The sequence below is a fragment of the Bos indicus x Bos taurus genome, chromosome 10 (genome assembly GCF_003369695.1).
Source record: "Bos indicus x Bos taurus breed Angus x Brahman F1 hybrid chromosome 10, Bos_hybrid_MaternalHap_v2.0, whole genome shotgun sequence".
Lineage (NCBI taxonomy): Eukaryota > Metazoa > Chordata > Mammalia > Artiodactyla > Bovidae > Bos > Bos indicus x Bos taurus.
In genome coordinates this window covers 45,069,624-45,087,317 of record NC_040085.1, presented here as the reverse complement: position 1 = coordinate 45,087,317, position 17,694 = coordinate 45,069,624, and the positions used below count along the sequence as shown (strand labels likewise).

The window sequence follows — 17,694 nt, the reverse complement described above, 5'->3', positions numbered from 1 at the left end:
AATCAAGATTGCTGAGAGAAATATCAATAACCTCAGATATGCAGGTGATACCACCCTATTGGTAGAAAGCAAAGAGGAACTAAAGAGCCTCTTGATGAAGGTGAAAGAGGAGAGTGAAAAAGCTGGCTTGAAACTCAGCATTCAGAAAACTAAGATCATGGTATCTGGTCACATCACTTCATGGAAATAGATGGGGGAAAAAATGGAAACAGTGACAGACTTTATTTATTTCCTTGGGCTCCAAAATTGCTGTTGATGGTGACTGCAGCCAAGGAATTAAAATCACTTACTCCTTGTAATAATAGCTATGACAAACCTAGACGGCATATTAAAAAGCAGAGACATCACTTTGCCAACAAAGGTCCATATAATCAAAGCTATGGTTTTTCCATTAGTCATGTATGGATATGAGAGTTGAACCATGAAGAAGGTTGAGCACCGAAGAATTGATGCTTTTGAACTGTGATGTTGGAGAAGATTCTGACAGCCCCTTGGACAGCAAGGATATCAAACCAGTCAATCCTAAAGGAAATCAACCCTGAATATCATTGGAAGAACTGATGCTGAAGCTCAAATATTTTGGCCACCTGATGTGAAGAGCCAAATCACTGAAAAAGACCCTGATGCTGGGAAAGATTGAGGGCAAGAGGAGAAGGGTGCAACAGAGGATGAAATGGTTGAATGGCATCATTGACTCAGTGGACATGAGTTTCAGCAAACTCTGGGAGATAGTGAAGGACAAAGAAGACTGGCGTGCTGCAGTCCATGGAATAACAGAGTCGGACATGATCAACAACAATAATCTGAATTTAAATTATTCTTTCAGACTCAGAACTGCTTATAGGAATTTATGCTATAGAAACTTTCTGTGAGTGGTGTGTATGAATGTGTGCTTTTGTGTTCAGACACTCGTGTACATGCATGTATGAAAGAGAGCACAAGAGGAATTATACACAGAGATGTTTATTGCAGCTTTGGTTTGCTTCCAGTTTTTATCAATGGCGATTTCTTCAATAAATTTTGGTGCCTTCCTGTAATGAAATGCTGTGAATGAAGTAAAGCTATATATATTGACTTGAGAAGATACCTGTGATTACTCAAAGAAGAAAGCAGGTTGCCAAACAAGACTAAGCAGACTCAAGCATTGATAAAGTATTTATAAAATAAAAATACACTAATATGTTTGTAAAGTATAACATGAATGTATTATGGCAATATATGTTTAACCTTGTGGTGCTTGTGCTTTTCTTACAGATGCTTCTTTGACAAGACCACTTCATCATCAAACCTCTGCCTGCCCCCACTCTCATGGAAACCCTCCTCCTCAGACTCAGCCTCCACCTCAAGTGGATTATGTTATTCCTCATCCTGTTCATGCTTTCCATTCTCAAATATCGTCTCATGCAACATCTCACCCCGTGGCACCCCCACCTCCAACTCATTTAGCCAGTACAGCTGCGCCAATCCCTCAGCATCTTCCTCCCACACACCAGCCAATTTCACACCATATTCCAGCCACAGCACCTCCAGCACAAAGACTGCATCCTCATGAAATGATGCAGAGGATGGAAGTTCAAAGAAGGAGAATGATGCAGCATCCAACGTATGTTTTACATTTTTAAAAAGATAATCACCCTTTATTCTTTTCTGTTCTATTTCCATTGGCTTTTAAAATTGTAAAGTCTTCAGAAGTGATATAGCTATACTTAATCCTCAGTTCACTAGGAAATTAATTTTTTTCTAACCAGAATGTCTTATCCTGAGTTGTAGGTGCTGACATAAAAATTTTATAAAAGGTTATTTCATATGAAAAGACTATAAAAACAAAAAGAACTTTTTGTTTTCTTTGCAAAACTCAGGATCTGATGTTCTAATTTGGGGCAGTGTACTTTGTTGGTCTTATTCTGCTTGCCTATTAAAGTTATGCAGGAAAATGGCTACACTGGTTCATCTATATATTGTCTGTAGCTTCTTTTACACTACAAAAACCAGGTTGAGTAGTTACAACAGAAACCATGTGGCCTATAGAGCAAGCAGTATTAAGTATTTGGCTCTTACAGAATGTTTGCAGACTCTTGATTTAATCAATAATCTGGCTCTTGTTTAACTTCTTTCTTTAGTTATATAATTTAAGGTTATATTTACAATCTGTGACTATTTCTGTCATTTTAATATAGTAACTCTTTATAAAGAAAGTTGCCAATTAATATTTCTATCTTCCAGTATCTAGAAAATTACTTGTTCTGAATCCTTAAGGTTAAACATGAAAAATCAGTATATGTGTTTGAAACTAGTAGAAAATAAGAATTAGACTATAAAAATGAATCCCTAGAACTGTTTTCTCTCAAGTGCCATTCGTTTAGAACTTTATTATTATTTGCATTTGTAAATTTGACAGACTTTAGAAAGAGAAAATAGAGTAAGCTGGACTGATGAATAAAGAGTGTGAATAGAAGTAATACCAGTTTCCCAGATGTGTTGACATGTATTTGCATGTGTTTGAAGAAAATGCACCGGTTAAATTTTTTTCCTTAGAAGTTTTTTTGTTTTTTTTTACTTAGAAGTTTTATCCATTAAAATGGATGAATATTATTAAAGCAAAAAGATGAAGCAAGATAGTTTCCATTTCTTCTGTTTTATATGTTTATATAAAACAACTTCCTTGTGTCTATAGCATATGCTGGAGTATTAATTTTTAAAATTTTATTTTCATTTAGTTCCTGTTATTCTATTTAAAATATCTGCCGTATAAAGATTATAAAGATACTGTTTTTTCCCTTGGATGATATTTGGATTGGAGACATTGAAATAAATGAGTAGTGAGAATTTGTGGGACTATGGTTTCTTGATTTATTGTTAATCATTAAGTTATTTTATATTGCATTTTATAATTTATTGTTACAGAGTTAATTTCAAGACTATAGATGTTTATAATATTAATACTAGATTGTTTTTTTCTACATTAAGAAATAACCAATTATTCAATTATTTCCAGTGGTCTTTTTGTGTTCTGTGTTTCCAGGCGGGCACATGAACGCCCCCCACCCCATCCACATAGGATGCACCCAAATTATGGTCACGGGCATCATATTCATGTGCCTCAGACTATGTCCTCACATCCTCGACAGGCTCCAGAGAGATCTGCCTGGTCAGTATCTTATTTATTTCAGGGCTGTGATCAGTTTCTTGTGGTAGAAAAGGTTGGAAGAGATACTTTGTAGGGGAAGGGTAATGTGGGGACTTGCCTGGTGGTCCAGTGGCTGAGACTGGACTTTCAGTGCAGGGAGTCTGGGTTCAATCCCTGGTCAAGGAACTAGATCTCACATGCTGCAACTAGGAGTTCGCATTCCGAAAGTAAAGATCCCACATGTCACAACAAGATTGAAGATCCTGAGTGTTGCAACTAAGACCTAGCACAGCAAATAACTAGATATATAAATTTTTTTTTAAGGATAATACAGAGAAACTGAATTCCAGCTTAGCTGTGACTCACTGTCTCTGGGTGAGTCATAAGAGACTCGGGGAGGAAGGAGTAGCAACTTGAGTTCTAGGGCAGGGAACCCTGTCAAACTGGAGTAGAACTTTTTTGTTGTTGTTGTTTCTCAGAGATTGACCATCAAAGTAAAAACCCTAAATTTTTCATATCTTCTTTATCCAGCACCTCCACCTTTGTACTCACATTTGCTGTACCTCCCTTAACCCCTGCTATTGACAAGGGAGATCCAGCCTGGATTCTCCAGGCTTGAGTTGTTTCCTAGAGAAATGGAGGCAAATTTGCATTAATTTTCTTTCTGAATCTGTTGTCTGTAGGTAGTTATTGAGATCTTGATCCACAATGACTTTTCAGACAAAATATAAAATGAGAATAAATAAATGAAGATTTGATATTTACCAGTTTTACTTTCTAAAATGTTGTTTACCCTTGCTTTATAAGGTATAGAAATGTTTACTCTTCGAATTATCCTTGATGCCAACAATCCAGAGGCACTATCCAACAAACAAAAGACCTGGAAGCAACATTCATATAAACCAAAAAAGTAAACTCAATTGTATGTGCTTCTCATGAAAAATCAGACTTTTAGATTGGAAGGAACCTTAGGGACACTCATTATATGTCCTTCCTTTGTAAAGTGTGAAACTGGATACAAATGCCTTGCTCCTCATGGTCACAAAGTTGAACCTTTGAATTTTGGTTTCTAAAATGAACTTGAAATTATTAGGTATATCTTTTGGGCTAAATTATCTTTTTACTCAGCTAAGATAAGAATCTTCAGATGACATTAAAAAATGTAAACATACTTCTGCATTTCTGTTGATAATAGACACTGTAAGGATGTCTAACATTTAAAATGTTCTCCTTTGTCAGGGAACTGGGAATTGAAGCTGGAGTAACTGCAGCTACTTATACACCTGGAGCATTACATCCTCACTTGGCCCATTACCATGCACCACCTCGGCTTCATCACTTGCAGTTAGGAGCTCTACCTTTAATGGTAAAATAGGAAGATTTCAAAATTCTGACATAGTTGCCTTCAAAAACTGTTCTTCCTTTTCTAAATTATTTTTTGGAAATATTTTTAATGTATTAGTTGTTAATAGGTGTTTCAGTAGAGGATTAGAATTATTATTATTAGATTTAAATTGTGCTATAAGAAGGTATTAGATACAGTAAAATATGTGTTTGTAATGTTACATATATTCTTCTTGATGTAAAAAATGACATTTTTTTCCTTTTATACCGACATGATAATCTTTATCCACTTTTAGTGAGATATGTGCTTTATCATCATAAATGGTAATGGGTCTGTTCTGATGCATTCATACTTTATTTTCTGATCAGTAGAAAGACTATACTAATTCTCTGTAACTGATTTGAGCGGATTCAGATTTTGTTGATACCAGCTTGAGTTCTAAAGAGCAAATTCAGCAAAAATTGAGTTTGCCTTTCACATAATACATATTGTGTTATAGAGAGAAGTGAGTAGTTTTGTAGGAGTAGAAGTATTGCAGAGAAGGTTTCCAAGTTATACATGCAACTTCTAAGCAAGCTTTGGAATTGAGAATGGTACTCTTAAAGTGGCTACATCATGCAAAGAGCTTTCAAATAGCATAAAAGCACAGGGAAATCCAAGTTGCTGTTTCTAGATCTTAGGGGTGAAGGTCACTCAGCAATGAAATATGTGCCCTGCCAAGAAACTAGAACTTAGGCTTCATTGAAAGAGGAATGTCTTGATCAGATTGTACCTAAATAGACCATCTCTTCAGTTGTGTGGAAAATAGATTTCATGGTGGAAGCAAGGACACATTATAGTAGAAGAGATGAAAGTTGATGAATGCTTGAACAAGGGCAGTGGCAGTTGACCTAAAAATGATGGGCTCTGTTTGAGTAATATTTAAGATGATTCCCAGATATCTACTTTGGTTGTTAGGTGTATGGCGCTGCCGTTCACTAATTTGGAGAATATTAGATGAGGATTTAGGGAAGGGGTTGCTGCTGCTGCTGCTAAGTCGCTTCCGTCGTGTCCAACTCTGTGCGACCCCACAGATGGCAGCCCACCAGGCTCCCCCATCCCTGGGATTCTCCAGGCAAGAACACTGGAGTGGGTTGCCATTTCCTTCTCCAATGCATGAAAGTGAAAGTGAAGTCGCGCAGTCCTGTCTGACTCTTTGCGACCCCATGGACTGCACCCTACCAGGCTCCTCCGTCCATGGGATTTTCCAGGCAAGAGTACTGGAGTGGGGTGCCATTGCCTTCTCCGAGGGAAGGGGTTAAATGAGTTAGATTTTGGACATACTGAATCTGAGATATATGTGTGTCAGGGTGGACTGTCCAGTAGGAAGTTAGGTTTATGGTCTGGATCTCCAAAGAATAAACTGGTCTTTGAGTTAAAGAGGTTGTGATCTGTCAATATAAAATATTACATGTGTCATATGTCTGTCATATTACATGAATCCATGGAAGAGGATTAGATTTCTAAGAAAAATGTGCAAAGGTGATGAGAGATTGAAAGAACCTTGGCCAATAATAATACTGTATTTAAATGATAATACTATATTTCAGGGCATCCTAGGTGGCTCAGTGGTAAGAGGAACCTGGTGGGCTACAGTCCATGTGGTCACAAAAGAATCAGACACAACTTAGCAACTAAACAACAACAATAAGTGTACTTCAAACAAATAATTCCAAGAATTGGCTAGGGTAATTGAGGAGAAACAAAGTTAGAATAATGTCAAAATAATACGGTCAGTAGTGTTTCATCACAAAAAAGTAAAGTTTGAAATATGTTGAATGCATTTGGCATTAGAGTGGTTTTTGGCAGCTTTTGTCAAAGTGATTTCAGTAATGGTGAGGGATGGAGGTTGGGGTGCCTCTTAGATCACAGTAAGGTAGGGAAAGTTAAAATATGTGGAGATTAAATATAAACTACTTGCCTTATAAACTTGGCTGTGAAGGGAAAGTGGGAAATAGCATTGGCATTTGGTCCAGGATTGATTCTTCCTTGGTGGCTCAGATGGTAAAGAATCTGCCTGCAATGCCAGAGACCTAGGTTTGATCCCTGGGTAGGTACAGTCCCCTGGAGAAAGGAGTGGGTACCCACTCCAGTATTTTTGCCTGAAGAGTTCCATGAATAGAGGAGCCTGGCGGGCTCTAGTCTACGGGGTGGCAAAGAGTCGGACATGACTAAGTGACTAACACTCTCTCACTATTAGGATTAAAGAGAGAACCTGGGTTTGGAGAAACTTGAAGGTAATTTCAGGTTTAAGACAAAACAGTGGTAGCATTAGGGAGGACTTGTTTGAAGATATACAGGAAAAGGGTGGGTAGCAGTTAAGGGTGGTCCAGGTTGGGGAAACAAGAGAAAAGGGGAGCAAATGATAGAGCTCACCTTTGGGTAAGAGAAGGAGGAAGCTTATCCCCAGAAGTTAGAGAAAGGAGGCTAGGGAGGGTTACAGGAGACGTGCAGGTTTAAGTAATTTGGAAGGCAGGAGTTCCTTTCTGATTTTTTCATTTCTCTTGGAGATATGTAGAAAGATAGGTTATCTGCTTAGAGCTGGATACTATTGATCTTGATTATAAGGAAAGTTGCAGATACTTAAATAATGGACTATTGAAAGGGTAAAAATTATTGCTTATTTTAAATTCTTTTCCATGTGTGAACTGTCTTTTAAAGCTGTAAAACATGCTAGAAGTGTATTATGATTTAGTAGAAGCCAAATAATTCTGGAGATTTGTTTATAAAAATGCAAGAATGGTCTTAGAATATCCCTTTCCTAACACTAGGGTCAGCTCTTGTTATTCATGGTAGTTAATGTAGTATAGAGTTACTGTGAATGCTGGTAAAATAGATAGTGAACCATTATTCGCAGGGTAAATACAGCCCTAGGTTATTGCAAGCTTCCAGTCCAACAACCAATGCATAACCTTGTTTAATGTATTTTTCTGTCTAGAGACACCTTATTTGATATTTACTGTTGATTCATTGACATTGAGCACATGGCCATGCTCATGACACCATAACTCATGCCTGAATGAAGCTTATGTACACGTATTTTCTCCATAAGGCACATCACAGCCTTCTTGCACTTAGGAACCCTAGCTAACAATTAAGCATTATGTTTGAGGATCAGTTTAAACAACAAAATGACCTCTGAAAAGTACAAAAATGTGAAAAACATTGCACTTAATACATTGCAAAAAAGACACTTGTTTACAGTGTAAGAACTGAAACAAGTGGGCAAGGTCTTGTTCTTCCTCAGCTGGGAGCACATACTGGGTAACTCAGATTTTTTTTGCTGCTCTGTGCAGGTCTGTGAATGACTTGTGAGAGCACAACTATTGATTTTGGAGTTACAAACAAATTCTGTCAAGTAGGTGAGCTCACAAATAAGATTGTGAAGGTTGACCTTAGCTAATAAAAAATTAGAAACTGTTAAACCTTTCACTAATAGAACCAAACCAAAAGAGCAGCCAAAGGTACCTTTGGCTATTTGGGAGTTAGAGAAAGGGAAATAAAACTTTTATCCGAAATTAAATTTTGTTAGAAAATTGTATGCATTTCTGTTTCTTAATACTGTATAATAAAGCTCTCTGAAATTGACCACCTTTTTTTTTTAATATAAATTTATTTATTTTAATTGGACTAATTACTTTACAATATTGTATGAAATTGACCAGATCTTATGAAAATTTTACTCTGTATATGTTTAGGCTACTAAGAGCATCATTCTTGGGTTTGAGTATTCTCTACTTAGGATTCTTTGTGCAAAATAAGTCAAGTAGAAGAGAATCTGTTATCTCATGAAACTGCTGTTTCTGTTTTTTTCCTTCTGATGATAATTTAAAAGTTATTATAAATGAGATCACTTTTGAAGAGGAACCTGTTAACAGAATGCCTTTTTTGGAGTTATGTATACTTCCTGAAGTTGATTTTTTTGAGAAGCTAGATGGAGAAAATTGAGTATCTGAATTATTCAATGGTAGCAGTAAAACTTGAGCCTGTTCTTAATTCGTTTAGCTTACCAGTTCTCTTAAAATAGGTTCCTGACATGGCAGGCTATCCTCACATTCGTTACATTTCATCAGGCTTGGATGGAACATCATTCAGAGGTCCTTTCAGGGGCAATTTTGAGGTACGTAATAGCATTAATGAAGATATTTGCCATAGTATCTGTATTGCAAAAAGACAGCATGTGTAATATTAATAGTTACAAGTATAGGATTGCTGCAGTGACTGAGGATCAAAAGGCAGTAACACATCTATATTGCTTCTAGGGATTATTATAGAAAGATTTATTAGTAATATTAATCTTAGCATCAGAAATTACCCAAATATTGAAGAAGAGTAATTGAAAATATCTAATAATAGAAGAATGTAGGAATTTATTAAATAAATATAAATATCAGATAAAGAACCATACCATTAAATGTGCGAGAAAAATCTTAATGCTTTTTTTTTTTTTTTTTTTTTTAAATAAATGCAGTACGTGGAACTGTGCTCAATGTTTATGGCAGCCTGGGTGGGAGGGCAGTGTGAGGGAGAATGGATACATGTATTGTATGTACCAAGTCCCTTTGCTGTTGACTAGAAACTATCACAACATTGTTAATTGGCTCTACCCCAATACAAAATAAGAAGTTTAAAATTTTTTAAATGAACTAGACGTATATGCTTTACTGAACCCAAGTGATACTTGTAATACATTAGAATTTAGTGATAACATTTTTTCTATAAATCTACTCTTTGCAATATATCTGGGAAATAAGTACTATCAGTTTTTTGACTAGTACATTGTTTTTGATAGTTCTGATATTCTCCTGGGTAGGTGAATATAATTTATTTAACCATTCTTCTAGAAAAACATTTAGGTTTTTAAAATATTTTTTCTACTATAATCAATGCCTAATGCTTTTTGACTAAGCTTAGTTTTTAGAGAAGCATTGCTATAGAAAAAGAAACCTAAGTAACTCAGTTTTTTGCTAAATATCTTTGAATTTTCTGGAAGAACAGATCATTTAAATATGATTCAAGTTTTGTTTCTTCATGTCAGTTTGGAAGTTGGAGTCAAGAATTATTGTTTGACTTGTTTCCCTATTTTCCTGCAGTGACTTCATCTAGATGCATACATGCTTACTGACTTACATAGGATCTGTGGTAATACGCTGCTCTAGTCTACAAAGATAACTTTGCCATACCACTTCAGTTAGCTGAAAAATAGTTACAAACAGCCATTTGCCTTACCATATATGGGTTTTTGAATACTCTACATTGCATGTTTATAAATATGGTACTTTATTGCTTTTACAATACTGACTGTGCAGTTCAAGGAATAATAATACTGGCTTTTAATACTAGTTCTTCTTCTTCTTCAGGAACTTATTCATTTAGAAGAAAGATTAGGAAATGTCAATCGTGGAGCATCCCAGGGGACAATTGAAAGATGTACATATCCACATAAATACAAAAAGGTAAGCATTTATTCTATGAAACATCTACATTATTGTTGAAATGCATAACATTTAATATCATGGACTTTTTTCAAGTTTATGGAGTCTATCAGCTACATTTTTTTATTATTAAAACAATATATGCATATGGTTAAAAAATCTAAAACTATAAATTGAAGTCTGTTACTCTAAAGATGCTAGTTTTCCTTCCCAGAAGAAAAATCATGCTTAAAGATTTCTTAGGTAATCTTCCAAGTATTTTTAATAATGTGCATATGTATATATTTTTTCTTCCACTTTTAAAAATAACTCAAAGGAGATAATATGCATACAGTTTTTGTCCATTTTCTTTTTATTCTATATCAGCACCTACAGATGACCCATATTCTTATTAATAGCTTATACAGAATTCCATCCTATAGTGGTACCATAATTTAGCTAGTCAGTTGTTTGGATGGGAACTTAATTGACCTACATTTCTTATATTCTACCCTTATATTCCTTATGTAGTGTTACATCTAGAAGATGTGGAGTAGGCATGTTAAATAAATTTCTTTCAATAAACAATGTTCTATACTATAGAGACTAATGAAGTTTGAAAATGACTGTTCGTTGTATTTTTCACCCTTTTCCTAAGAGTATTAATGGGATATTACCATTAAATGTAAGTCCTCTCAACTGTTTAAGCTAAATATTATAACTGGCATTCATTTTTGAACATTATCTGAAACATTTATTAATGAAACAAAGTTTATCTGACTGTGCCTCATGATGGGACAGAATAGTGTATATGATCCTGATTATATATACTGGGTTAGAAATGATAGATTTCAGACTAATGAATATCTGTTACTTTTAATTTTGATGCTGATTATTTAAGGGTCTTACGAGAACACTTCATTGATAATAGTCACTTAATTCATCCTTTAATTCATGGCAGTTTTATCTGGGAAATATGTTGTGGGTGAATGTATGGTTTTGTTTTGTTTTGTTTTTCAAATAAACACAAACTTTACTCAGTTGTTCAATAATGTCATCTCTACTAACAAGGTAACAACTGATTGGTTCTCACAGAGGAAACTGCACTGCAAACAAGATGGGGAAGAAGGGACTGAGGAAGACACAGAGGAAAAATGTACTATCTGTTTGTCTATTTTAGAGGAAGGTGAAGATGTGAGGTAACTAAACACTAATTATCTAAAATTCATTGTCAAAACTGGACAAGAGATTTTATTTGAGGGAATTCTCTTGTCGCCCAGTAGTTAAGACTCTGCACTTTGAGCTGCTGAGGGTGCTGATTCAGTCCTCGGTCGGGGAACTAATCTCCCACAGACCTGCAACACAGCCAGAATAAGAGGAATTTTATTATAAAGCAGACCAGAAACCAAATAAAGATTACTCCTAGCATACCCTGTTACCAGTCTCTGATATGTAGAATTGTCTTCTAATAGTGAATAAAACAGTGAAAAGATTAAGTTCCTGTATTAACATCAAAGAGAAATATACTACCTGCTTTAGGGCCACACCAAGACTTGGCCAGGGAGATTTTGTGGTCAGTATTGTCTTATTTGAATCTTATAGGATGGAGAACTTGAGAGATGAGAGACTTTGGAGGCCAAAACATGTATATTAATGTTTCTCCAAAGCTTAAAGAGAGGGATCCAGATTAGCTCCATGCAGTTTGTTTTACATCATCATTTGTAAAGTGATCTTGTCCTAAAATTTCCTCTCAGTTTGTAGACTGTTTTCTTCTTGCACCTATGTGATTTAGAAAATGTTATTATGCTAACCAAATATTTTAGACTTTTCTTTTTATAATCTGTTAAGTAACTGTTTTGTTCCTATTCTGTTTTTTCTAATGTAACATAATCCCATATGAAGCAAGTTCTATAACATATATAACAACTGTATCCTATTTTGTCAGTTGACTAAGAGAAAAAAAAGTTATAAACTTTTATTGTCTACTATATCACATAGAAGGTTGTTTGAACACTGTATTTCCAATGAAGATTTATAAATATAGATAATTGTTTTTTATAGTATTGACAATACTGTGCAGAGAGTAATTAGAACACCTCTTTTTAGCTGTTTTTACAAAATATGAAATCTGAAATGTACAACAACTCAACAGTGGTGGAAGTTGAAATTGACACTTAAGTCAGTAACCTTTATTCTACTGTTAGGTTTGATATTAGCATGTTAGTGCATGGAAGCTTTATTTATTTCTCTATTTCTAATTGATAGTGTACTGTACTAAAGCAAACATAGCTGTTTAATCTGCTTTTAAAAGAGTAGCATAGTACGATAGAACATGAAAATGACCTCATGAAACAATATTAATAACCTTTAATCAATCATGTACTTTGATGTGTTAAAGAGATCCTCTAGACCGAAAATAATATTGTATATTAAGACATTCCTTAATTAGTATGATATGGCTGCTGTGTGTTTACAGAATTCTTTTGAGAGAGAATTAAGTGAGAATTTTTTGGGAAGTGCTTCATAAATACAGTGATTTGATATTAAAAATATATTTACAGTATTATGTTGTGGGGAACATATTGCCAACTCCAATACATTGGCAGCTCATGTATAGAAACAAAGCTGGAATAATTATTACTGTAGTTGTTCTTAAAATTCTTGAGGTCTTATATAATTTGATTCTTTAGCTGTGACAGTTAATTATCTTGTATTATCACCAAGATAATTAACTGTCACAGCTGAAGAATCAAATTCATATAATTTGATTAATTATATATTAATACATTACAGTGCCCAAAGTATTAATTTAATGTAGGTATATAATCTTGAGTAGGGAGGGGTTTTTTTGTTCTTTTTTAACAGAAGAGAAAATGTTTAGTAACTTCAGACCATTACTGAAGTATTACATGTATCATTTGTTTAAATGCCACTGCACTTGTCATAAAATTAACTTTTGCTTTTTGTTTTGTTTACTTATAATAGACGCCTTCCCTGTATGCACCTTTTCCACCAAGTGTGTGTTGACCAGTGGTTGATCACCAATAAGAAGTGCCCCATTTGCAGAGTGGACATTGAGGCCCAGCTGCCAAGTGAAAGTTGACACCATGTTTCAGAACTCTTACCCTCCCTCTCATTCCCACCCTCCTGGTACTGCAGTCAACCAAAGATGGCATGACTTACCTGCGCAGATTCGGAAGCCTTGAACTTAAGAGTGCTGGCTCTGCTACATGGTACAACTAATGCTAGACCTACAGTTTATGTATACAGTTGATTTTGATGTATTTATAAAAGCTTTTTTTTTTTCTAGATTTGACATTTTTCCTGTATCATTTTACTGTATTTTTGCATGGTTCCTTGTATTGCATTTCTTTGCACATATTATGGGCTTGTGACCCTGAACTTGCAGGCAAGATTAGCTGCTTTAGTAAGTAGGATTTTGTGGTCTTTTTGTTTTTTACATAGTACCGGGTCTTGAGAATTATGAATTTTTTTATCCATTACTAACGTTTAATTTAATCAATCATGTACTTTAGTTTAATGTATAAAGATCCTCTAGAAAATGATAATATTGTGTATTAAGACATTCCTTAATTAGGACAAAATGGCTGCTGTATATTTACAATATGGAGTTCTGAGTTCAATACCATCCTTATTACCGGGAACAGAATACAAACCATTTTCAATCAGATGCAGGTGGTACTCACATCACCAGAGTGATCAATAGAATTCTTCTTGGTGTATCCTTTTCCTTTTAGCACAATGCAGATAGAGTTGAATATTAATACCATACATTTAGACTGCTGTTCCTATTGTATTTATCTTTTTCCTCCATCATTTAGAACTTTATTTCCCAGATTCAATTTTTGCTGCTGTGAAACAGCTCTGATGAACACTAAATATTAATTTCAATTAGCTGGATTGTATATACTTGCAGATTTAACAAAATTTTAGGGAAATTGAAGAAGACATGTAGAATTTCATTCAGTCTTCTGCTAAGCACGCATAGTAAAGATATCTGCTTACATTGATTTTTGTAAACACATTTAGTCAGGATTTAGAATTGCAGTCATCGGCAGGTATCTATGCATTCATAGAACTTCTAAAGGTCCCAGAATCACTTTTAAAGGGATTTTTATTAGTTTAAAGATAAATAAAGTCAGCTGAATCTACATGTCTCTTGTTTTATTTCTCTTTAAGCTTGAAAACAGTAAATCTGCAGATACTGTGAGGCAGAAATTATACTGTCAACCTACTGTTGCTCTGGTTTTAGACTCCCACTTCATACATTACCAAGAGTCGATCACTGATTTAAAATTTTTAATTTCTATAGTTAAGATTTACTGCATAATATAGAATATTAAAGTTAAGTTAATGTACTAACATTTCTCTTTTGGAGAAAGTTTTAATCCACTTCAGGATGCATATTATCAAGATACTTTCATATACAGGATAGCCTAATTTTATTTGTCTAAATATGCTTAATATGCCCCAGAATGCAAATGCATCAGTCAGTAACATCACTGTCTGTATGTGGAAGACATGTTCCCATGGATCATATGTGAAGATGTCGATAAGCTTGCATTAAGCCACCTGCTTTGTAAGTGGATTGATTAATAAATAACTTATATTTCTATTGTCTTTGTGTTTCATAATTCATTTTTGTAAAACTGCCTATATTGAACATTATGGGATTCAAAAACAGTGATCTCACTCAGGTTGACATTTGCCTAATTTTGTTTGTATTCACTCAGTTATGGCTACTTGCCCTTTTTTTGTATTAGTAAATGTTACACTGAGTAATTGTCAATATCAACATGCTTCAGCATGGTATGTGTTAGAGATCATGGGTGGATTATGGTTAAGAAAATTGGATATAAAATAATACAATTAAGAAGAATACTAGCAGCAGTTGTAGAAGGGTTGTGGGAGGGGTGGCAAGACAGAATGAGAGAGAGAAAGAGAAACTTTGCCATCTTACTGGGGAGAAGAGCTAGTAGCCCATATTCTGGTAGCCTAGATGTAGGACTTTACCACTGGAAAACCAATGGTCCAGGCCAAGGGATAAGATGGGGAGAATTCTATACAATGGAGTCCTCTTGATGCTCCCCAAAACACAAATACATATAGATTTCTCTATTTTTTATATTACATCAGATTTAGATGCACAACTACATTGTTGATTTGTTTAACATTTGCTACTGATTTTTAAAAATATAGACTTATCATTACTTTAAAATTTACTTTATGTGAGTATTTGTGGCATATACCTGAACTATGTAGGAGCTTATTAAGCTACTACAGTTAGTTGCAGGAAAATGTGATTAGTGTTGAACCAAATATGGAAGGAAATTTTTAGTATTTTTTTTTTTTTTAATGCAATTTTTAGTATTTTACCTTGTGCTTTGTTTTGGTGTCTTCCATATCCTGCTACATTTTATGTCAAAGTGAAACTTTCAGTGATAGCTATCCAAATACTTTAAAACTAAAATTCTTTTGTCAGCAACTCCTAATGTTCATTTTTCTCAATATGGAAGTGATAAAGTGATACTTGAAGCATTTTTCTTATCTGGTGAATTTTAGCTGCTAGCGTGTTTCATCATTTGAATCATAACAATTTGACAGGAAACTAGCTGTGTTTTAAAAATGCTGTTAACATCTGTAACAGGTTAAAATGTTGACTCCGTGGACATTTCATTATTAGTTTTTCATAAATGAGAATGACTTAGTTTTGTAGAAAATGCATCTTGATTTTTTAAAATTTTTATTTTGAAGTATGGTTGATTTTCAGTGTTTTGTTGGTTTCAGGTGTACAGCAAAGTGATCCAGTTATGTGTATTACATGTATCTATTCTTTTTCAAGTTCTTTTCCCATTTAGGTTATTACTGCATCCTGATTTCTAATTTAACTTCCAAAACCTCTGGAAACACAGTAAATTTTCTTGCTTATTCAAGACTTCACATGTCACAATATTGGATGTATTAAGGTTGAAATATTTTCTCTCAGTTATAGATTTCACTCATTTCCTTGAAATATGAGTTATGTCCAAAACATGTTTCTTTTAAGAAAAATAAATGTTATCAATTCTGTGGTTGTGCCTTCTGGACACAATCTCATTTCTCTCCTCTGTATCCTGTACAGATTCACAGGCTACACAGTTGATCTTTTGAAATTTTGAAAAGAATATAGTCTTTGGTGTCAGACAGACTTGGGCTTTGAATCGTGTAACTGTAAAAAACTTAAGCTTTCTGAACTCCATCATTCTTACCTATAACAGAAATAGTTTATTAGAATTGAATGAGATGAGTATAAAGAGCTTTGCATATAGGATATACTTAAGAAGTAAGTTCTCCCAATTCTTGCTCCGTCCCACCCCACCACCCAGATTCACTTGCCCTTGATAACAAATAATAGCAAAGGCAGGTGCTGAACCATAGATCAGTGTTTACTGCAGTCTTTCTCTTACGGGTCCAACCAACTGATGACTAGATAAGAATGAACAATCCTTTTCAGCCCTTCTCTGATAGGTTGGCCTTTTTTCTTCTACCAGAGGAATGGAAGATTCAGAGCACGTGTGCTTTCTTCCCTTTGCCTTGAAAGCACATGAGGCACATAGTTGTCCATAAAAACCATCTAATGCTGTGTTTTAGGCTACTGCCAGTGGGTCAGAATTGGCACAGAATATGAAACCATTCACCCTTCCTGAGCTAAAAGAAAGTAAATATTATGGAGAAATTAACAGAATTCCTCAATTGCTCCTAATTTTTCCTCTCAAATTGTGTTATATAGAGATCTGGTGCCCATTAACCATTAACTAAGCACACTACTGAGCCGCATATGTTGTATTAGCTGCTTGGATCACAATAAACTGTGGAAAATTCTGAAAGAGATGGGAATACCAGACCACCTGATCTGCCTTTTGAGAAATCTACATGCAGGTCAGGAAGCAACAGTTAGAACTGGACATGGAACAACAGACTGCTTCCAAACAGGAAAAGGAGTACGTCAAGCCTGTATGTTGTCACCCTGCTTATTTAACTTATATGCAGAGTACATCATGAGAAATGCTGGGCTGGAAGAAACACAAGCTGGAATCAAGATTGCCGGGAGAAGTATCAATAACCTCAGATATGCAGATGACACCACCCTTATGGCAGAAAGTGAAGAGGAACTAAAAAGCCTCTTGATAAAAGTGAAAGTGGAGAGTGAAAAAGTTGGCTTAAACCTCAACATTCAGAAAACGAAGATCATGGCATCTGGTCCCATCACTTCATGGGAAATAGATGGGGAAACAGTGGAAACAGTGTCAGACTTTATTTTGGGGGTCTCCAAAATCACTGCAGATGGTGACTGCAGCCATGAAATTAAAAGACGCTTACTCCTTGGAAGGAAAGTTATGACCAACCTAGATAGCATATTCAGAAGCAGAGACATTACTTTGCCAACAAAGGTTCGTCTAGTCAAGGCTATGGTTTTTCCCGTGGTCATGTATGGATGTGAGAGTTGGACTGTGAAGAAGGCTGAATGCCGAAGAACTGATGCTTTTGAACTGTGGTGTTGGAGAAGACTCTTGAGAGTCCCTTGGACTGCAAGGAGATCCAACCAGTCCATTCCGAAGGAGATCAGCCCTGGGATTTCTTTGGAAGGAATGATGCTAAAGCTGAAACTCCAGTACTTTGGCCACCTCATGCGAAGATTTGACTCATTGGAAAAGACTCTGATGCTGGGAGGGATTGGGGGCAGGAGGAGAAGGGGATGACAGAGGATG

The 17,694-nt window shown here is 35.2% G+C and overlaps 1 protein-coding gene across 12 annotated transcripts in view; it reads left to right on the top strand.

The window, feature by feature from the left end:
• The window catches only part of RNF111 (ring finger protein 111), a 93,116-nt gene extending 78,550 nt beyond the window's left edge, over positions 1-14,566 (top strand). For 4 of the 12 annotated variants that reach the window (XM_027553875.1, XM_027553872.1, XM_027553874.1 and 1 more), the window contains exons 8-14: positions 1,255-1,603; positions 2,996-3,148; positions 4,367-4,493; positions 8,539-8,631; positions 9,872-9,967; positions 10,997-11,124; positions 12,911-14,566. In XM_027553875.1, coding sequence (XP_027409676.1) covers positions 1,255-1,603; positions 2,996-3,148; positions 4,367-4,493; positions 8,539-8,631; positions 9,872-9,967; positions 10,997-11,124; positions 12,911-13,028 — 1,064 coding nt within the window. In that variant the 3' untranslated portion in view covers positions 13,029-14,566. The remainder of the gene's footprint in view (positions 1-1,254; positions 1,604-2,995; positions 3,149-4,366; positions 4,494-8,538; positions 8,632-9,871; positions 9,968-10,996; positions 11,125-12,910) is intronic. The other 8 variants (XM_027553883.1, XM_027553882.1, XM_027553881.1 and 5 more) reach the window with 4 other exon arrangements.
• The last annotated feature ends 3,128 nt before the right edge of the window (positions 14,567-17,694 follow it).